We start from the raw sequence: 21,877 nt of genomic DNA on the forward strand, positions 1-21,877 counted from the left end.
AGGCACATCATACAGCTGGAACAGGCTGGACAGCAAGGGCAGGGAACACACGGACTGAATCGGGATTGCATTACCTTCAACAGACAATAAAAAAACGTTCAAAATTGATTGGAATAGGAATTACCCTCCTTTCTTCTTGCCAGTCCTCATGGAGAAACATAAAGGTAACAGTGACGTTTCTGACAACAAAAGTATTACGTTTCTGTTATTATTACATTTACAAATAGCATTTACTGATATGCTGTCTAAATAGGTCCTTTAGGCTGTTGGCATAACATGCAGTGACCGGTCGTCGTGTTTTGTTTAGGCATCTGAAAATGCACAGAAGTGAGCAGAATACAGCGTTAACCACCCACTGTTAAAAATAATATAAAAAATAAATTAATAATAATAATTTAAAAAATAGAATATGTTTTGTTTACAAGCTGGGCAAAGTGCATTGAAAGTTATTTCCGTTTTCTATTCAGTTTAATTACCTGTAATCGTTGTTTGCTGGATGTTACAGAATATCGTTTGCCACAGACAAACAGCTTGCATTGTGGCTGAATGATATGCATACAGAACTGTTACCTGTACTGTACCAGGCTGCTACACCACGCTACATTTAACAGGGCTTGGACACACCCCGTGAACCTGTCACTTTTTCAAATTTCAAATTTCCTTCAATAATTTGAGAAATGCAAAGTTTAGAGTTAGGGGAGACAATAGTTACAGCGGGCGGATACAAAGCAATGTCCAAATGTTCGCAAGCGTTTTCCCAATTGAGAAAGTAAAAGTTAAGTTATACTGAAGAAACTCGTGTTCCTGTTTTTTAAAAGTATTATTTCATTATGCAGTACCACAGATACCGAACTAGCTGTACATTATCTGGTATAGCCATTGTGCCACTAATCCATTGCAGCTAGTTAAACCTGGAATACTTTTTTCTAGGTACATAGATTAAAGCTTCCTTCATGTATATTCAATTCTAACATTTATCAGCATATTTAAAATAAATAAATAAATAAATAAATAAAACAATAATTCGAAACACATGGCTTTCTACCACATCCCTGCTTTTGTGTATGTGCCAGCACATTGCATTAATGAATGCAGATGACCATGTTCTAGCGGTTAATTTGACAGTAATGTACATGCATTCAAAGTCCTAACTTTAGCTGTGGTTAATACGCTCCTGAACTCCTCATACATGCAGTTAGATGTGTCCTTATTATAAAGAGAGCTGCTCTTTTTGTTGCTGGTAGTAAATGAATGGGAGCTCCTGGTGGAAAAGTGTTTGAACCCTCAAAAAAAAAAAAAAAAAGCTAAACATCGATATCCTCCAGGAAACAGCAAACAGTAAAAGGGAGGGAAAGGAACGGGAGCCTGTTTGCTTGCGTGGGTCGTTTAGTGCTGCGCTGGTTCTAGCAAGCCTGAATGGCATTTAAAGCCCAGCAGGGTTGCAAGCCAGCGTCTTGAGTCTTTTCATTCCCCCTGGGGGAGAAGCAGGCTGAGTTCACACAGGCGTAGGATGCTGTGTGAGTCGGGGGCCTGGCATGTTGTGTGGTTATTAACTCATCGCAGGCTTTGCAAAAAAAGAAAAAAACGATTTCATTACTGTAGCTGGCAATATAACTGTATGTTGTTTCTTTGATATTATAACGTGTTCATTTTCATTCGAATAGACACCCTAACACATTATTTACTCCAAACGTAATGCGTGAAATCCTAGAGGTGGCTGTTAATGAAAGCCAGTTTAACCAGCGCTGTATGTCTTTTTCCACACACCTGTGCAGATGTTTTTCTCAGTTGAAAGGATGTTAATAAACAGGGCACGGTTGACAGCAGCAGCCTTCACCTCTCAAAGCCCTGTGATGCGCGTGGAGAGGTCAAGGATGAGACCTTCAGCTGCACTGCTCTGTTCTTCCATTAGGAAGATTGCATCTTGGTTACCCCTTGTGTGTTTTTCAAGAGACATTCCTCTGCAGAGTGTAGGTAACGTTAAAAATCACAAGCACAGGAAATTGAGTGGGGGGGGGGGTGTGACTACAGCTAGTAGGTGGACTTGTTAATACGTTTATTTTAACAAAGGGCCTTATTGTAATGTTGCTGCTGTGTAAAGAGTTTCTATTTGGAAAATGTTTCAGTTTTATCAGGGTTACATTGTGTCCTGTTGTGGCCTGGGTTTGGGAGGAAATCTTCAGCCTTTACTATGACTCAGGAAATCTTCAGCCTTTACTATGACTCAGCTTTCAGCACTGACTACGACAAAGGGAACTCTTCCCCAATGCAGGAACACACTTAAATAATCATCACAGCACTTGGAGATGCTAATGAAAATGTATAGCTTTTGTATTGGTTCCGGTGAAAAGGTCATACACTGTGCTGTACATGATACTGTAAAGAACTATGGAGACACACACACACGCACACACACACACACACACATGCACGCATGCACTCACACACGTATACACAGACACATGCACGCATACACACAAACACATATAAACACGTCAAGCCATTGGCTGCTGTTTATAACCACTACAATGAAGAAAAGCTTTGTCTTCACTGTCAAAAATGAAAACAACAAAATTCTCATCCAATTTTACATGTTTAAATATAGAGACCCCAGCAAACAGAAACGGCCACATGTTTATTAAGTGGCTCTGTGTTCAAACCGCAGGGGATTAGCAGCTACTTTTATAAAGGACATCTATTTTGGGAAAAAATAAAACAGCTTCCAATCCCAGATTATGGGGTTGAAGTTCAGAAACTTGAGCAAAGTGCTTTTTTTTGTACTCGTTTTATGATCCGCTCTGGTGCTGTTTGCATTAGGGCCAGCATTGCTGTTGTCAACGCCTCTTGTTCACCAGCTGTCGGAAACACAACTTAGAGTGCTGGTCATGCTGTAATGCAATGTTAAATCACAACGGGCTGGAATGCTGAAACTTTCAAAGGATGTTTTCAGCTGGCCTTACCACTGGATAAGTCAGCTCTGTTAGAATGGGAATGCTTGGTAGCAGCTCCTCTGGTGATTGTAGCAGCCTGTACACCGGAATCTTTAGACAGCACATTTCTCATTTCAATAACATGTTTCCTGCTATCCTAGGCTCTTTCAAATCAATTTTTCTTCACAAAACAGCTGCAGAAGCACATACTTTGAAGATCAGCAGTCCTCCAGATTCTAAAAATGCACCCCCCCAAAAAAGAAATAAATATAAACCCTGGACAAATCACAATAAAAATGGGCATAGAACCAGATAAAGGCAGGGTGGATAACACTAGTGCAGCTTTAAAAGTGATGCACAAGATATATATATATATATATATATATATATATATATATATATATTATATAATATATATATATATATATATATATATATATTAATTTAACCTTGGAGCCCAGCCATCCCACTTTCAGATCTAATTGTTGCTCTGTAATGCTAGGAATGTCATTTTAGCTCCTTTTTACTGCTATCTTGTTACTGACATGCAGAGAAATACTCCTGTAGTTACAGTCCCTTTGGGACTAATACAGCAGACTAGGTTAGCTGTATAAAGAGCAGAAGTCACTTCCAACAAACCTTCAAGGAACAAGAGGCATACTGGGCTAGCATGCACAGCTAGCAAGAACCTACAATAAGGCACTTTTCTTTATTTTTGTAAATGTAGTTGTCCCACTCTGCTGAATAACTGGACGCACTACCAACTAATAAGTCAATGAATAAATAAATACATTGTTATCAAATCTTTCAAATCTCAATCTATTTCGAATTTTAAATAATTAAAATAGGGCTCTTTGTGCACCACCATTATAAAAACAATGCATGTGTACACTGAAATAGTACAGCATATGAGCAGATTTGCAAAGCGTACAGTATGTGGTGTCAGAGTTGGGAACAAGCTGCATACCCCAAGCAGGATCATGTCGTGATTGAAGCCCTGCTTTGCCTGCCTGCTATTGTAGGTGAATGACGGTGCACCGCCTTTGCTCAGGAAGGGTATGTTCTTGATGGCCCACTGCTTTCAGGAAAGAAACACCAAAACCCTTCTTTTTGTTTCCTTACTTCACAGGCACATCATTCATTTTGTTTATCACCCCTTTTCTCATTTTTTTTTTAACAAGCTTCAAACACTCAAGCACTTATGAATGCCAGCTTTGTTTTGCGTGAGGGAGCCCAGGCCACTTAGGTCTTTGAAATCTTCTGAGGAGGATGCACCAAAATATCACAAAATGGGGTATTGCAAATGTCATGATGCTCAGATGTGGTTAGATAGAGCTGGAACATGCTAGATCGAAACACAACAAGAACTGACTGTGGCAGATAAACTGGAACCCTGACACAGTGAACAAACGTGTCTAAAATAGAACAGTCTCCTTTTACTCAGCCACTACAGGGATAGGGATAGTCAATCCATATCTCCTTCAATTCTGCTGTTGTTTTTAAGATACAAGCTGTCTTCCTTTGTTAGTTGACAGAGAAATGTTCAAGGTTCTGTTTGTCAAGGTTCTACCTCCTACTCTCAAGGTTCTAGCTCCCAAGGTTCTAAGCTCCTCATTCTCATGTTTATTGCTTACTAATGTGGGAACACTGATGTTCTTTTAATACCAAGTAAGCAGAACTGTTTCATAAACAACACTAAAAAGCCAACCATGGACACTTGGAAGAAATTAGCAGCAATGTAAGTAATAAAAGGTGGTGCACATTTTAAATTAACTTTCTATGTAGAAAACACGAAAAAAAAAAACGTTTATGTTGGAAAGAACCTGGCTTCAGCATCTGGTCCCATTTTTCCCTGTAGACAGTGCAGAGTTATTGGAGCGAGTATAGAGAGAAGAGTGAAGCCCCATGCTGAATTTATCATGGTTTATTGGGGCTTGATTAAACTCAACTTACTGGGGCTACTGATTCTCTGCCTTTGAACTTCTCACATGAAAAACACACAATTATATCATGCCTCGGGCAGGCTTACAGTGAAAAACAATGATGGGATAGAGGTTGACCTGTCTGAAGATTGTTGTAGCTCCACCAATCAAAAATAAAAATACCAATGTGTGGGATTGAAAGTGATAGGGATCTGTTAGTCACACACAGGTTTGAACTGGGGGTCCTCGGTTAAAGCCTCACCTGCAATTCCTTAAGGTTCAGTCAAGTCTTATCACTGGCTTAATCTGTCTGAGTGTCTCATTCATTAACTTGGCAGTGACATTGCACAACCAACGTCTTTAAAATCTCTTTAAGTGCTCCACTGGGTCAGGTTTTACTTGCATAGTATTCAGTATAAATACTTGTCAGTATCTTTTGCCTTCTGAACAACTCCTCAATATCTTGTAGACATCACACCTGTTTATTGGTTAGGCTGTTGAAGGCTGTACTGTAACTTCAGGGCTGCTTGCTTTTTTGTTTTGTTTTGTTTTTGCTTGCTTTTTCACGGTGGCACGTAATTGGCTGAGCCATTGAAGGCATGAAATTTGACATAGGCATTTGTTATAATAAAACAACTCCACGCTGTGGACTGAGGCCACGGTAACCTACTGTTTAACAATGTGTTATTTACAACAGGGCCCTGGAAGGGCTTTTATATATTTCTGACAAACCTTGTTTATTTTTTTATTATATTGTATATTTTTTATTTGTAAGGTGGCACTGTGGCGTGGTGGTTAGCACTGCTGCCTCTCAGTGCCAGGGTCCTGGGTTTGATTCCAGCCTAGGGGTCTGTCTGTGTGGAGTTTGCATGTTCTCCCTGTGTCTGCGTGGGCTTTCTCTGGTTCCTCCAGTTTCCTCTCACAGTCCAAAGACATGCTGTTCAGGTTGCTTGGTCAATCTAAATTGCTGTGTGTGTGTGGTGCCCTGCGATGGACTGGCGTCCCGTCCAGGGTGTAGTCCAGCCTTGCGCCCTGTGTCTGCTGGGTTAGGCTCTGGCTCACCGCAACCCTGTAAAGGATTAAGCAGTTAATGATAATGGATGGATGGATTATTTATTTGTGTGTAAGGGGATTGTGCCCTGTCAACACCTGTAAGCAAACCACTGCAATGCAAACTATATGGGTGACAAATAAATAAGAAAAACATTCCTGCTTTTATTAGTTTAGAAGACGCAGTAGTCATGCAGTGGTTTTCTCTTCTCAGCAGTGCTATCTTAGGCATGCAGAAAAGAGAAGAATCCGCAGTTACAGAACTGCAGCAGATGATAAGGAAGTCCTGTACCTCAACTCCAGTGATGTCAAAGAGCTTGAAATAGCACTGCAGCTCCCTGGATATCATTATAGTGTTGTACAAATGCAGTTTCAAAGACACTAACATTATTCAAACTTGAACAGCTGGCTGTATGAGTCAGACAGTTTCTCTAACTTGCTGCTTTTGAAACGTAGGGCCCCACAACACAGTTGATAGCAGCAGTAGATGCTTTCCTCCAGAAGGCCCTTGAGCTGCTGCAATAGAAAGATTTTGTGACAGTGTCATAACAGTTACATAGACATGATCACAAAAGGCAAAACATATCCTTTTCTCCAAATCAGTGCCCCACTGTTCAGCCTGGATACAACCCCTTGCCTGTAACAGTAATATATTTTGGCTTTGAGTGCAGTTTTTTTTTTTTGGTAGTATTTAATATAAAATTGCTTTAAATCCTGGCAGCTTTCAAAGATAAGAGCACTGTATTCTGGGGATCCCGAGTTGCGCATCCAGTACAGGCAATCCGTGTGGAGTGGAGGATACCCTCTATACCCTGATATCGCCGGTTCGAGTCCAGGCTATTCCACTGCCAGCCATGGACAGGAGTTCCCGGGGGGGCGCAGAGCCCCGCATGGAGTGGGGAGAGCCTAGGGGTGTCCTCAGCTCACCGCGCACCAGCGACCCCTGTAGACTGGACGGGTGTCTGCAGGCCTGCCTGTAAGCAGCCCAGAGCTGTGTGGTCAAGTCGTTGAAAAAATGTTGTATTTGACAAACGTGTCAAATACATTGTATATATGTTTATGTTTATTTTAGCATTGGTACAGTATGTGTATCCTTTATTATACACCACCACAACCTTAACAAGCTATCAGGTTACTCCATTGACATTGGATATATTATGATTGATTTCTCTGGTGTATGAAACGGAAATAGTTTAAGCTGAAAAAAACCCATTCCATCACAGCAGTAACTCTGCAGACTACCACAGAAGAAAGCAAAGTGAAAAGCATCCGGGAGAAACAAACAGCAAAAGAGTGTAAACAACGTATTTCAAGGTATTTTTTTTAATATGTTGTGAATATAAAGTAATGGTTTATTATTACCTCCTTGTACACAACACTTAAAAACAAAGGATCTCTTAAACATAAGCCCTGAAGGCTATTCACTAAAATCACACAACAGAAAAACACATCTGTTTTACAGTATACAGCTGGGACAAACACAAATACCTAGTTTGTTAACCAGGTTTATTACAGATTTAGACTGCATTTAGCTATAATACATGGATAAGTACTATCATTTTGCATCTCAGCCCCAGACTAAAAAGTTGTAGTTAAGTGATGCAACGACACATCACCACATCACCACATCACCTATTATTTATTTATTTTTTGTAATTCTCTGTATATCTTGAAAAAAGCCAGAGAATCACTAATTGTAGACCAAGTAAACAAAAACAGACCAAAGAAAACTACCTTCCATAAGCTGTAGACCTTGAAACTCGTGGCCTGCATATGTTATAAAGAATAGCATGAGGGTGACGTGGATTACTGCCGGGTATAATTGCTTTGCTCTCGTGCTTTATGGTGTCACCAGAACGCCTCGATGTAATTATAACCTTGTAATTCTCTGCAGCCCTTCTATTATTTTATATATAACTATGTATTTTACAGAGATAGATCATGAATATTATATTAACTCATAAACTAAGATACATTTCTAGGATGTGGTGGGGAACGCTGGCTGCTTTATTTTTCAGACTGACTGAAATCGAGCATTCATGAAACACTGTTTGGGGTGTTTGTGGTTTGTTATGTAAGGTACAGAATGTAGTGTAACTGTTATTTCCAAGCACACATCTTTATTCATTTTTTCATGCAGGAAAAGAAGAAAAGCTATCCTCAAATTTAATTACGGTCAATTATAACTAATTAAATTGGGTAACCCAGACATTTATTTTGTATCCTCATCCTAATCCTTATCCTGTTAAATGAGGTCAAGTCTAAGACTAGTGAAAAGATTCCCAGAATCTTAGCATCTGGTGCTGCTTAAAGTGTGACCACTGTCCTGGTTTCCATGGTTCAGGCTACAGATATTGCAGTCTGTGTAATAAATACACTGAAAACACAGTATGCCTATAGAAAGAAAGAAAGAAATACAACATGAACGTGCCAACTTTCTTCCATTTTAGCTAACAGCGTCTTTAACGTAATTCTGTTTTACACACATGCTGATTTGCAAGGTTTGCAATTAGGTCGTCTGCGTGTTGTTTGAACATATAGCAATGAGTCACGCGTTGCACAATTGTGCTGAGTGAGTAAAACTGCCAGTCTCGTCATGTGAAGGATAATTAGCTATGGCACCCTCGCATCTGGGAGTGCTAATGGAATAGATGTTATTTATCAGCAAAAAAGTAATGTATTGATAAACAAGTGAGATTCAAATATAAACACACACTATAGCCTGGAGGAAATAATAATAATACTGCAATGTGTTCTTACTATCCCAGTTTACTGCAAGGCTTATTGAGGATTGAAAGGTATTTAATTCATCTCTTGGGAAAGCTAAACTAGTTTTTTAGTTGCCTGGATAATGTAATATATAGGATATATATATATACTTGCAATGTTGTGAAAGCATGGAGAGTTTCTTGACACCACCTTGTGCTGGATACCGTATTCCTATCCAGAAATCTGCAGGGTTGCTACCTGGAAGTCAGGTACCTCCCATTACCGTATCGACCTTGAGTTATGCTAGGATGCTTGTCTTGCAGCCTTGGTTCTGCAGTCTCTTTTTCCTCAATAGGGGGTGTGCACCTTTACCCTCTTCCCAGAGGACTGCTAGGAGTCTGTCATAAGTGTGGATAGAGTGCCTTATCCACATCCCTAGAAATGAGAGTTACTCACATGCCACCGTAGTTCAAGTAGTGGTATATGATGCACATCAAACAACCCATCGACCTCCCCTGGCATATGATACAGATTCTTGTTTCCAGCGTGTAAGATCTGACGTCGCAGGTCTGTGCCGAGGAGGATACCACCCGGGTGGGTAGAAGGAGCAAGTTTAAGATCTTCTGGACAGAATTAAATGGGAAAAAGAATATCCTTTAAATGGAAGAGATTTTCCATTTGGTGTCAGGGCACGGAGCTAGACCCCTGTCCTGTCCAGTGGTGAGCATCCTGGATTACCTCTGCTCCCTCCCAGCTGGGCCTGCGGTTGACAACCCTCAAAAGTTCACTTGGCAGCCATCTCTTCATACCAGGTGTGGGCTGCATATATAGTTCAATTTTTGTAAAGTTGATACGGTTTTGCAGCCAGAAGTGGGTGTGGGTGTGTTGAAGCGTACATGTGTTGCTACAGCACCGGTAGACCATGATGATGGATGTCTCTTGTGTCATCTGGAATGTTGCATGTTCTATGACGGCAGTCTGCGGTTGCTTGTGTTGTCTGGTTTCTTTGGCTGCTTGTGGGGGGGGTGGGGGTGGGACTGGCGAGTTAAACCCTAACCCCACATTTCCTTGCTTTTGTGGCACATACAAATACATTAATAACTCAAGGAAAAGGTTTTAACTTGTTTTCTTGCACCTTAAAACAATGCTTTGTCAGCTGAGCAAGCTGCGACTTGCTTATTCCCAAGCCACAGCACTCCTGTAATTTGAAAGCAGTCAGCTGTTTCTTTGATTCTACACAACTCAAGCTGCCCTAATGACCCAAATAACTAAGTGCATTAATGGCATTGGAGAATGATTACAGTATATTTTTACTATCTGGATTGATTTTCAGTCCTGTCACTATGTATGGAAAACGCAAAGGAGTGACCCCATTCACAGAACCGTTGCATCCTGTCCAAGGTCTGCTGAGTTAGTTTCTTTGTGAGTTCCCATGACCGTCCCGTCTCGCATTACAGAAATAAGCAGCAGTTCTTACTTGTGCTTACTTTAAAGAAAGATGCATGTGGTTGTCACCCGCATGTGGTTAGAACAATATTAATCATAAGAAAACCTCCAGTTCTGCCATGTGGTCATTGTAAAAGGTTCTTCTTCTGTTTGAATCACCTGCAGAGTTTGAGGCTTTGCAAAATTCAGATGTAACAACATGCCCCTGCCACACTGACAGATATTATAAATGCCAGTCTCGCTTGTATTCTTACCTTAGTGTGGAAAACCACACACTTAAGACTATTAAAACTGCCCTTGAGTTTTGTGTGCATTCTGCATGTAAATAAAATTTCAAAGATGCCCTAAAAGCCTCATACATATTCATCTTGGCAAATTAGTTGAACAGTGCTTGCTAGCCTAGCTACTGTAGCTACTGCATATTACCATTGATTCATATAGAACAGCTCTTGCAGAACGTACATGGATGAGTTCTCTTTATGTTCCTTCCATGCAGCTACGATCCAGAACCGGAAAATTATCTTGGAAAATCATCTTGCATGATGATAAATGGCAAAAATAGGCCAAAGAGTTCATGCGCTTAAAGGACAATTAATGAAACAAAAGGTCTGGCTAAAAGTGAAGCCAATCCTCTTCACATATCCATCAGTTTTCTATAAATGCAGACAGATTTGCTGTCCTGTCTTGCTGAAGGCTATGGCAGGTAAATAATCCTCTGTTTAATTGAATGCCACGGATTTCACATACATTTCTAAAATGCCATTAACCCAAACAGATCATCCTTGGCAAACAGAAGCATTCTTTGCTGTTACAGTAACCAGACGGCGATGTAGACAGCATAGCAATCAGGGCCTATGGCTGTGTTGTTTCAAAAGCAACCTCTGCCTGAAATGCCAATGAAACCACAAACACCCTTCATAATCCAAGCTTCTAAAAACCCTGCAATCGTAAATACCTGACCTTACCTTTCTATTTGCACAGGCAAGATCATGGAAAATGACTCATATTTAGCTGCCACAGGCAAATCCACTTCCTCTCAATCTGAATAAAGTATCTACTAGAAGACTTTGAGTCCTTCTTATAACTGTAGTCTATAAATTAGGGGATTGAGAACTTTTGTTTTGAGAGCTGCCATAGTCTGAACCATGTCATAGTCTTGGTATGTTTGCATTGTGACCAAAATGTATGTAGGTGAACGAGCAGTTGAACGGTTTGATGCATAAACACTTGAAGCACACACAGTACCCATATAATTAAATGAACACAAAAAGAATGTACTTTATTTCTTCAATGCAAAATGTGAAATGCTAGCACCGGCCGGGTTTCCACGCAGCTCTTCTCCACAGTCATTATTTATGTGATGGAGCAGTGCATACCATCCACATTCCACACGTCGTAGGAATTGTGCATCTAAACACTGTACGGATGTAAAGGGAGGATAAATTGCTTTTTCACGCTAAAAATCCGTACAAATGCTTTCCATTCCTAAAAAGCTGTACAATTGCAATCCATTGTACACTAGCCTTCAGCAGCATTTACCAATGGGGGAGAAAAGTTAATATGTATTAAATTAGCATAGCTCTGTTATTGCTGTGGGCTGCTGACAACACTTGGCTTGAGCCTAATTCATTGAGAAAGATTTGTTTTAAAAGTATGAAAACATGAAAAACAAAACAAAACTGTTAGTTCATTCAATTTGTTCAAAAAGGACAACTACTGTTGAAAAGCCTTGCACCGTCACTGTGGAATTCAGATTCACATATTTATTATTATTATTATTATTATTATTATTATTATTATTATTATTATAAGAATGTCTTTATAAGTGGGAATTGCGGGTAGGGTAGCCTGTAGTAGATGTACTACCAATATTTAAAAAATGTACAGTCCTAAACATTTTGACTGGATAATTTTTGTATCATTAACCTATTTTAGCTCCGTTCAATTTCTGAAGCTACGGTTTTGAAGGAAAATCTATTAATATTAGAGTGTGTGTGTGTGTATAATACGTTTATAATAAATGTATATGCGGTCAGAAAATGTTTACAGAACTAACACAAAGCTAGTACACAACGGTTTCTTATGGAATGTTGTATTTTGTTATTGTATAACGTCTGTTTCTTTTGTGCTTTTCTGTTTTTCATTTATTATGATGCTTGTGTTGTATGTCTGGTGTGAGTGAGGTAAAGCATGTTGTCCTGGGTTCTAGAACCTTTCAAAAACAGTAAAACCATTCCTCAGTTAAATGGGGACTGGATGTCATTTCTGACTGCTTGCAGCTGTGTGGTCCATATGAATTTCAGAATTGTTGGTTTTGTGTGAATAAAACGAGTTTCCCAGATGTTAAAAGCCATTACAAGAAAGCCACATATGATTCCCCTGCACCCCCACACTCCTGTGTTAATGTTTGGTGTTTTTAAATACATTGCTTCTGGTAGGAAAGTCATATTTTTGATAACACATCACTATTTTTGCTATTAATGCATGTATGAAATGTAAGGAATATATGAAATAAGCTTTAACAGATGAGCATGATTCCAAAGCCATGTTTTTTGTTGTTGTTGCTTGAGTCAGTTAGAAATGGGCTTATTTTCCAATGCTACAGCTATACTATGTGATGACAGTATCTTGGTCCCAGAGACAGGATGGGTGGAAAAGAGTAGGGAGTGATAAGCCAACATGGGACACTGTAACTCCACAGTGGAGAACTGTGGAAACCCCACCCAGGGCTCTTATACTGGCAGTGTATCATTTTCGCTGATGTGCATTCGGTCAATTAATGGCACAAGACAGAAGCAATGGAAAAGGTATCATCTGGTGGGGAAAAAATGGTGTACTTGACTTAGTGGCTTTTTTAAATGTCAGTGAGCGAGTAAGGTAGGCACTCTGTGAAGGACATGGCTATATAGGCTGTGGCATACAAAGTGTATCAGTAACGTCTTGCACATGCGGCTGCAAAGAAAAATACACAGTCATCCAAATCATTGCACTTTAACGAGAATCCAGAAATTAACATTCACGAAAAAAATATGCAAACAGTGCACTGCAGTTAAAACCTGTTACATCGGTCCCTTTGTTTTTTCGATGATGTATGTTAGGTCTGAGTTGGCAAGCAACAGGAGGGTGCTTGCCGTGAGCATGCATTCATAGAGACTGCATCCTCAGCACAAACCTCCAGCGTCCCCTATTCAAATGGAAAGCGAAGACCACAAGGGTTCTGAAATCAAAAAAGGTCATCAGATCGGGGTGCAGGTAAGAAATAGGACATGAAGCCACCGGTCTAAGAAAATCTTACTGCCAGATCTGTTGCATTCTGTTAGATTTCAAGCAACCAGTAAGCATTTTGTGCAATAATGCACTGAGACTGTGTTGCTGTGTATAGGCGAGGTGCAGTAGATTACATTTACAGTATAGTACATTTCTTTTGAGGGCAGAAAGATAAGATATGTAGGTTCTGTGAATATTCTGAACCATAGAGGCGGCTGGCAATTAGTGGCATTTGAATTAGAATGGGTTTCCTTTCTACTGAAATGTGTTTGTGTGTTCTGAAACCCCTAATTGTTGGAATTAAACATTTACAGAAAACTGCATCTACAGGAAGGATGCTTCAAGGCATTCAAACTCAACTGCTTGTGAATAAAGGATACCAAGTACAGTATATTTAACCTAACAAGAGTAGGAATGATACACATGATAGTACTTTTAATTCAAAGTATGAAGAATGTTAAATTACACAGGATAGTATCTTTAATTCAGATACAGTACAGTATGTGTCTCTGTTAACATATAAAAGAACACAGAAAATGTTTTAGCCTCTGCCGCTCAACCACCAGCCTCTTGAAGAGAATATTGCACGTACTCCACTGTATATAAAGTCTCATGAAACACAAAACATCTACAAAACATCTTTTAAAGATCTTTTGTGAGGCGGTAAAGAACCCCTGCAGGTTCACGTAAGGGCGAGGGAAACAAAGAGAGCTTCTTATTGGCTGCAGACGGAGAAGTTGGCACTGACCCGAGTCAGGTTTGTGTGGGCTGGCTTGGCAATTTTCAACAGTGTTCCCATTCATGTACTGTACCAGCCACACCAGCCTATGCATCTTGAACTTCCATCAAATCAAGCTCAGAAATGTAGCTAGCGTTTCTGGGCAACAGATTTTTTTTTTCAGAGCTGAAAAAAGGCAGGAGGAGTTCTGCCCTCCCCCCAAAGGAAGGAGTATGAGTATTCACAGAAAGAACAGACTGAAAGCCCTTTGTGAAAGAAGGCACTTGTTGTGATCATAGACTTGTAGCTCTCATGTCATGCTGATGCCCAGTTTTTATTATTGAGAAGCAGCGTTGCAATGAGTCTCTTTGTCTTCAGCACTTTTGAATCGAGTTTACTGTATGTTCTTGTTCTGATGCTTCAGGCAATGTGGCTGCAGGTCTGAGCATTTACAAGAAACAAGTGCACTGAGATCCAAAGATGCAACAGCGTTTATTTTATAAGGAGGTCTCTTGTTATATGTTCTTCACAGATTACAAAGCTTTTGCTATAGCATTAAATAGTATATTAATCTCACACAGTAACCAAGTGTAGGTATGAACACTTAAATTAGATTCTGAGTTGTTTTTAAATATTTTTTTTGCTGCATTAAAGAGATGTTTTGGGCAAGATTGTTGGTTTTGGGTGCTTCAGAAAGATGACTGAGTTAGGTCCTATACACGCTCATTTGCTTCCTGACTCCTGGTTATCCAAGTGTTATGTATCAAAGAAAATCACAGACTGTGCAAAAACATTGATATCTAAATATTGTTTGAGTAATTGTGTTATATTGCTGCAGAAACCAATGAAAGAAGTTGAATTCTGCTGAAGATCCCAGTCTTTGATCATTGAGGTAACCATAGGGCTGCGAGCCACTGCATCAAAATCACTTCTTTCTATTTGTTTTAGTAACCTGGTAAGGATTTCTTTTAATCCAATTTCATTAAAAGCGTGTCATTAAAATAAAAGGCTCCTGCTTGACTGGTTTATAGCTGTAGTTACAGATATAATCAGCTGAACACCTCGCCCTCCTGAGCAGTGAAGAGGCAATACTGGAGATCAGACTGGTCTACTAATCGAAAGTCAGAGAAAACATGCACTTTGGTATTCTTCTGCTGTGTCCCTTGAAATGTGTATAGGTGTATAGACCATGTAGGTTACACTGCTTGTGGATCAGAAGCAGATAGCAGTATATTAATTTGTGTTTCTTGACATGTTTGATTAGTTTATGACAGCTTTATAAACCATGCAGTGGTTTCACTGCGATAGACTGGTTCATCTTTGTGCAGCTGTGGTTAGTGTTCTCAGCGCAGTCTCTGCAGGGGGCTGTACCTTACAGACACCTGTCTTACAAAAGAGAGACAATGTGTAAAGCATGAGAAGGAGCTCAGAAGCCCAGAAAACCACACACTCCTAAACAACTGGTAGTGCTGTCTGATACCTTTCAGGTGTAAAACACTGCAAAGCACAGGGAGGGGGCATGCTTTTCTTTCTAAATCTATAAGGTCTACCTACCCTGTGAGTACCTGAGTGAATTTGAAAAACGAAATATAAATGGTTTAAGGTCAAGAGGTTTCTCTCTTAAACAACATTGTCTGCAGTTTGTAATTTCAATAGCCTGTATTCATAAGGACATATTATATGGAGGCCAATGTGCAAAGGTCAGGTCATTTTTTGTTTTGCATCTAGATGTTTGATGTGAAATCACCTGATGGAAGCTGATGATGTCACTGCAAAGTAGTAGGTGCTGTCAATAAAGTACAGGAGGTGTCTGACAGCACACCAGGACTGCAACCCGCTCATAGACCAGTTAAACAATACAGAGATGCATCGTATACTGCTGTCGAGATAAGAACAAGCCATTTAATGATAGGAACAAGCCATTCAATGATAAGAACGAGCCATTTAATAATAAGAACAAGCCATTTAATGATAAGAACAAGCCATTTAATGATATGTTGTTCTTGTTTCAGTGTTGGATCAGATGCTTGCAGAACTGGAGGAATTTTTAAAGATCCTGGATAAGGAAACCCTTAGCAGCACTGCTATCGTGAGGAAGTGTCTTCTCTCAGAACTGCTACAGTCATACATGAAATCTGCCGGTTAGTTTTACTGTGCTGCTGGGGTTCTGGGAGACTGTCAGTTTAAAGAGTTCATTGGACGGGAGTATGCAGGTGGAGGGGGGGTGCAGCAATATTGATAAAAAAATAAAAGTTCACAATAGTGATGAAAAACAACACCAAGACAGCTAGGTCATTGTTCTCTTGATGCTGCAGCTTTAGACAAAGCCTTTCTGGAGAAGAACAGAAAAAGCCTGTCAACAGCATCATAAGGGATCCACACAAAAGGGAAAAAAGAATAATTTCCGGTCAAATCGTAAGTGAACTTTATTCTAATGGTGTCTCCCACAGGTTGTGATGAGGAGTACATCTACATGAACAAGGTAGTCATCAGCGGCCAGAATCAAGAACAGCTCGTATTTGAAAGAGGTAAGAAACATGCAAATAGAGGCGAACAATCTCATACCTATATATATTTTCAAAACTATTTGAAATAAATGTCATTAAGGAAAGATTTTGTATGGATTTCTTTGGTTGTTGGTTTGATAAAGGAAACCAGTATAGTAAGTGGAAATTGTTCTTCTTTTACCATGTAAGCTAAAGATGAAAGCAGGTGTTTCTTGTTAAAGATGTGGTTTCAGTAAAGTAAGCAAGCAATTCTTTGTAAACTCTTTCTTATTCAGTGGCTGAGTACCCTATTACATTTAACCACACACAAAACCAAAATGGAGCAGACCAAGAATTCCATAAGCACTGCAAAGTCTGGTTAGAAACCAGAGAACAGTTTCATAAAACACTCTCTGCTTGTTCCCGGCAGCCGTATTAAGAGATCTGTGTAAGGGAAGCGTGGAACCAAAAACCTGGAATTTCCTTCAGTGGTTTTATTTAGCAACACATTATCATGTTCATACATATACTTAGTGTATAATCTACAATACTATATATCTTTTTTTTAGAAAACAGTTATCCAAAGCATATCTAAGTATATTCCGTTATTGAGTTTAGTTATGGACATTACATTTAGCAAGAATTGTATTAGTATACACAGAATCCTTTATGTAAGCTGTGTGTACCAGGAAGCTGCTGTCGCTTTGTTATTGTAGTCATGATCTTAGCCTTGTTTGTGTCCATGCAGTGGAAACTGATTGTGGTATACACTGACACACAGTAGCTGATAAGCACCCTGTACACGTTTAGAGATAGCCACGTCCACGCACTTCCTTCCACAGTTAGACATGTTCTTCTGCTGTTGTCGAATTCAGGACCCGGCGTTTGGATCTTACTAACAAAAATCAAGTTAGAGCAAGAAAAAAAATCAAATAGTAATTGAACCTGCTGGTGCGGCCAAGATTAAAATAGTCAAGAGATGTTCTATTGAGTGGACACTAATTCAGATATTCTAACAATGCATTCAATTCAGGGTCAATGTCTGTGCATTAGGTAAAATGAAGTGAAACTAAGTTAAGAGTGATAATCGTTTCAGCTAGTGCTTCTTCAGCTTGTCACCTTACAGTTTACAGTGTTTTAAAGTTATAGACAGGGATAGACACAAAACTAAAACCATGGACTTGCAATTAGTCCTTATGTAACCTACAGTTTCCATGGAGTGACATAAAAAACGTAATGATGATGATGATGATGATGATTAGTGTTACATGTTATATTGTACCAATGTGTTTTCAAGCACATACACACACGTTATATAAGACTATTATGCCCAGAAATGCTTGATGCTCATAAATGTTGATAATAGAGCAGGGATGTTGTGTTTTCTTCTGGGAAGAGCACAATCAAACTGTTTGCTTTTTACACTTTTTTTTTTCACCAGATGATCACAGTGACTCCTTAACCAATGGGAGTTTGGGAAAACATTCACCAGCGCCTCAGAAGAGCCTGCCTGATCTTCCTCGTCCAAAACCAGTAAGTACATTGGAAATAACCATTCCTGCCATTGGAACAACTAAGAAGCAACTCATTAATTAACTCATTAATGAAGAGTAATTACAGTATCATCAAGGGCTCTTTAAATCCAATGTTATCAGTATTTATAGTGCCCATGTTAATAAGGGCCACCTAACGGTTTAGTGGTCGAGATACATGTATGAAATATCATGCGTTTCAACCTCCAGCAGGACTGATATGGCCTAGATATACAGTACGTTCAAGTGAGCATTCTAGGGCATGCCTGCTGTGGGGGTGAGCACATTACGCGAGGTCAGTTTTTATGGGAACCAGCATTAACTGTGTGGGCCCTGCTAGGCAGCATGAATGAATCCTGATTCTTATAATAAGGCTGTGAAATTTCATCAGCAAAGCTTAATAGTGAGCTGTGTATGAATGGAACACGTCAAACAAAGTAGGATTATCTGACGCCTTGGATTAGGGATCGGTAGTTACACTTGATTTCATGCAGAGTAAGGAATCCCCAGGAATTCTGGAAGGCATTTCTATCAATGATGTCATTGGTGGTGAGTCAATGTTTTTTGTAGTGCATGCTTTCACAGCTACTTACAGTTTTAAACAATTTGAAATGATTTTTGATTGTTACCACATGCCCCAGGATTGATTGATTGTGAAGTGTGTCATCAAGTCATGAAATAACAATCCCTGTTTTGCTTATACTGTATATGAAAAACTTTTCTTCTCTTAGTTTAGTCATGGTTTGTCCGACGTATAAAAGGATTTCTGCTTCAGTATCCTTTACATTTTTCACCACAAAACACTTGGTACATATTTATTAAAGCAAAACATTTTCACTCTGAAAATGATTTTGAGCCTCATGCAGTTTCATTTGATTGCTTTTAGGATTTGGAACAGTGGGGTGTTTTTATGCAGTGCTTTTTGGAATGAATCCACTTGCTAAACATCCCTGCCAAAGTCGTTTCTAGTGCCCTCAAACAACAACAAGTACACTGGCCCAAATCTGCCAGCCTTTGCACAGGAGCAGAAGTAGTTGTACTTTTTTTACACTCATGACTATGTATTCTCATCAGGCAGGTCTTTCTTTTTTAAGCTGGATCACTTCTTCTTTCTTCTGGTTTTATCCATTGTCATCCTGAAAATCCCTAGCTTTGTTTTTCAACATTCTTTTGGCTTCTTATTAATTTTTGATGTAATTTGTTGTGCTTTTTAAGGTTGCCAGCAGTCCTTTATGATAAGGGACAGCTGATATTTTAATAAGCTATTTCCTGTCTTGTGTTGGATCTGTCCATTGCCATTAATCAGTACTGGAAATATGCAAAATAGCAAACAAATGGATGGAACTTGAATTACTTATTTCTATTATAAGAAAGTCACTGCAAGTATTCGTATTGCTTTCTTACTTTGCTTCATACAGCACCATTGAATGTAGTGTCATTGCATTGCCCTGGAATATTATTTTAGTACTGTGTTTTTAAACGACATACATAAGCACAGCAAATGTAGTGTTATTTTACAACTAAATGTAATAGAATTGTTCGTTAGTAACTAAGTGTTTTTGTTTACTTTCAATCATTCAGTGACAAGCATAGATGTATTAATAGTGACCCTGTCATACAGTAGTTATATACATCTTATAGACATATATCTATCCTTGAATTTATCTACAAAATATTCCTTATGTGATGCAGACACTGCCTCAGTTAAGCAAATAAAGAACTCCAGTATGTGTGGCTTAGGCTTGGTTCCTGTGAGAATTATGGTTTGGGATAGGTTTCCATAATTTTTTGTACGAAGGCATGGATGTGACTTCTGAAGCTTATGCACATGTAAGGATAGTTAGCTATTTAGAAAAGCTGGAAAGGTGGTGTTGCTAAGCTGTGAGTAAAACACAGTATGTATTCTTCACTGCCAGCATGCTGAGGATGCGGAGGATCACAGAGGTGGAGGCAATCCTCTTCTTATTGCTTGTACATTCTTACATAGTTGTCTTGTTTTTCTTGGATGTTTGATTGTTTCTGTGAGAGCTTGTGAGGTTTATAACTCCCACGTGTTATTTACCACCCATTGTCTTACTTAAATCACAAGAAACGAAACCTACAACGTGGCATTATTTAACACATGTCAGTAAAAAACATATTTACATTGTTTCAGGTATTGTCTTACAGTCTGTACTTTAAAAGTGTCAGCTCCTGCGCCATACAATTGTTTCTGTTTGCTTTGCTACAGCACTCTGATTTCTGTTTTCAAGTGCCAAACACACTGGTTCCAAAGTCCCGTTCTGAAGAATTGGAAGCAGATGGCAGTGTTAGTATGAGTGTTTTAAAGGCTGCCTGGCATACTGTTACAAGAGGAACATGTGGCTTCCGTGGATACCACAGGGGCTTTACCATTGCCATGACTTTAATACTCTGTTCAAGTAAACCCATTATATATGGATTTTATTTGTACTTTATAGCATATTTATAGATCTGTTATGCATTCTTTTAAACACTCTCAATTTAAGGTTGTATTAAGCAGGATATAAAGAACTGGTTATATCACCTGTGATGTTAATTCTCATTTAAAATGAAGTTAAATGGCATTTATAATTGGACTGTAAATTAACAGTTTATAAACTATTGTACTAAATGTCCACTGACAGTGCCATGTCTCATGCTGTCCCATTATGTTCCAGATTATCTGCTGTTGCAAAACCGTTCATGAAATATAAAATGATCCCAATCCTGACAGGCTGCACCAAGACCCTATTCTTCATGTGCTCAGTGAGTGGGCAGAGGGGTTGACAATGCAGCAGTACCATGCTTTTGCACTTCAAACAAAACATGCTCTATTATCTTAGGTGATAAAGTGCTTCCAATGATGATATGTTTTGATGAGGTAAACATAGGCTTAAATGACATGATGAGCTCAACTATTTCAATGAAACGCCACAGCCGTGTGGAGCTTAGAAACCGTCAGCTTCTGGGAATATTCTCTCAGCTGCTCTGGAATTCTGGGTAATTCTCAACATCCCAGTAGCTTTGGCAAGGAAACAAATAAATAGTTGTTGGTTTTGTTTGCTTTAGTCCGTGAGTTGTTCTTCAAAGCAATTGGTTTATAACATTCTGGTCACCATATGATATCAGAATGAATCCAGATCCATTAGTTAAATAAATACAAGTTTAGGAGGGCAAAGTGGCCCAGTGATTAGGACTCAGAACTGGGAGCCAGATTCTTTTGTTAAACCCCATCCATAGAAACTACACTCACTTATTTCGGTGTGGCTGCAATAAACTGTCGAGAAAGCCACTGCAATATTCCTGCTCTGTTACTTTTATTGCAAAGCTGCCATTAATCTGCTTGCCCAGCCTGAAGAAAGTTCATTTCAAAGTTGCCTCACATATATAATAATAATTATTAAGCGACAAACTCTTTAATGTGTTACTTAGACAGATTGCATCGTCTGCAGTATAGGCTACAACATGTATTAAATAAATAGGCTTGTTTGCTCTTTATAAAGATCAACATGGACACCAAATTCCATTCCCCTAGCAGAATGTATTATGAGTGTTAGAGCTGATGATTATCTGGTGCTCTTCTTTCGATTGTGTTCTGGGTGCATGCCGTGCTTTTCAACTGCTCAAGCTCCAGTCTTAACCTCTGGAGGTACACGAGGAATTGAGCGCTTGTTCAAACGGTTTCTTCTTGAAATACATTTCTCACAGTTTCTCGAACGTCATGAGGAAACCGATCATTTGAGTGACCAGATCCAGCCTGTCAGTACGTTGTAAACCCTGTTTCATGCACTGCAATACGAAAGTTAGCATTGTTTTG

At 39.3% G+C, this 21,877-nt stretch overlaps 1 protein-coding gene across 2 annotated transcripts in view; it reads left to right on the forward strand.

Annotated features, from left to right (window-relative positions):
• The window catches only part of afap1l2 (actin filament associated protein 1-like 2), a 37,745-nt gene continuing 15,868 nt past the window's right edge, over positions 1-21,877 (forward strand). The window contains exons 1-4 of one of the 2 annotated variants that reach the window (XM_041268596.1): positions 1-164; positions 16,055-16,183; positions 16,493-16,570; positions 17,970-18,061. In XM_041268596.1, coding sequence (XP_041124530.1) covers positions 149-164; positions 16,055-16,183; positions 16,493-16,570; positions 17,970-18,061 — 315 coding nt within the window. In that variant the 5' untranslated portion in view covers positions 1-148. The remainder of the gene's footprint in view (positions 165-16,054; positions 16,184-16,492; positions 16,571-17,969; positions 18,062-21,877) is intronic. The other variant, XM_041268597.1, reaches the window with a different exon arrangement.

This window comes from Polyodon spathula, chromosome 13 (assembly GCF_017654505.1).
Source record: "Polyodon spathula isolate WHYD16114869_AA chromosome 13, ASM1765450v1, whole genome shotgun sequence".
In the NCBI taxonomy this organism is placed as follows: Eukaryota; Metazoa; Chordata; class Actinopteri; order Acipenseriformes; family Polyodontidae; genus Polyodon; species Polyodon spathula.